Consider the following 1,102-nt stretch of genomic DNA (forward strand, 5'->3'; position numbering starts at 1 on the left):
CACACACACAAACACACACACACGTGCGCGCGCGCGCGCTCAATCCAACCCCCAAAAAAAGTGACGCAAAATTATTTTTTTTAAGCCTTTTCTGTTTGGAAACAGCGGTATTTCTACCAAAAACCCGAAGAAACTGAAGTGAATTATTAATTCTTACTCAAGCCTGCAGATGTTTGGAACATACTTCGTCATATTTCAAACGACATTTCTAAAGTGAAATAGAATAGGTCATTCTACTTTTCTGTTCTTATAAGTCGTAATATAATATTTTTTTGTTCCAAAAATGAAATGACCAGATTACTGGTGTACTGTTGGTAATTTTTTTTTACCCCTATCCGTACGCCTTGGGGTCATTTTGTACCCCCGGGGTTGTATTCTTCACATTTTAGTATACTTCTTCTAGTTCAAAGATCTCTTTTGAAACTTTCAGTATTTCTCAAAAAAACATTTTGAGGAGTAAATTTCCTCTTTGGAAAGTGGTAGCACAGAGCTCCCCACGTCGTTTGGATACGATAGTAAAACACGACATGTGGATAGGGTAAAGGGGGCGGGGAGAGTTGTTCATGAAGTGGAAACGGCTTCTTATGAGGGCAGTCAGCCTTTAACCACCCACATGCTATCTGTGTCAGTCGCCGTCAACTGGTGCTCAAATTCTTTCTCCCAAGGACTCGATGGTCTGCCATTGTTGACCACAAAGCTAAGCGGTGCCTTTTGTTCTTCCCTACCAAAGTCGCCAGCTGCCAAAGACGGTACCCCTGGAACCTAGAGATTGCCATGGGTGAGACACGTGACTATGACATAGTAATAGTATTGTTTTGGTTTTAGTAAGAGTTTTACGGCACTTGCAACACAATAAGGTCATATAAATGCCGAAGATCAGAGGCGTTACAAGAGAGTAACAAACACAAAAAGAAGGAGGAGAGATGAGGACGATAGATGTTTGAGTTTGATAGGAAAGAAGGAGCAAGGAGCAAACCACACCAGAGCACCCGCCAACCACCCACAATAGTATTGTAATAATAAGAGTTTCGCCTCCCATCCCCTTTTCCCCCACATTCTCAAATAAACACACACACACACACACACACACACACACACACAC

At 42.0% G+C, this 1,102-nt stretch overlaps 2 protein-coding genes across 2 annotated transcripts in view; both read left to right on the forward strand.

Moving 5' to 3' along the window:
• The window catches only part of LOC101847278, an 8,022-nt gene extending 7,880 nt beyond the window's left edge, over positions 1 to 142 (forward strand). Inside the window, exon 4 of the mRNA XM_035971198.1 lies at positions 106 to 142. Coding sequence (XP_035827091.1) covers positions 106 to 142 — 37 coding nt within the window. The remainder of the gene's footprint in view (positions 1 to 105) is intronic.
• Positions 143 to 678: 536 nt separating this feature from the next.
• LOC101864081 (L-proline trans-4-hydroxylase) overlaps positions 679 to 1,102 on the forward strand; it is a gene marked incomplete in the record, with an annotated part of 16,269 nt that continues 15,845 nt past the window's right edge. The window contains 1 exon segment of the mRNA XM_005103832.2: positions 679 to 778.

This window comes from Aplysia californica, unplaced genomic scaffold (genome assembly GCF_000002075.1).
Source record: "Aplysia californica isolate F4 #8 unplaced genomic scaffold, AplCal3.0 scaffold00392, whole genome shotgun sequence".
Taxonomy (NCBI): Eukaryota; Metazoa; Mollusca; class Gastropoda; order Aplysiida; family Aplysiidae; genus Aplysia; species Aplysia californica.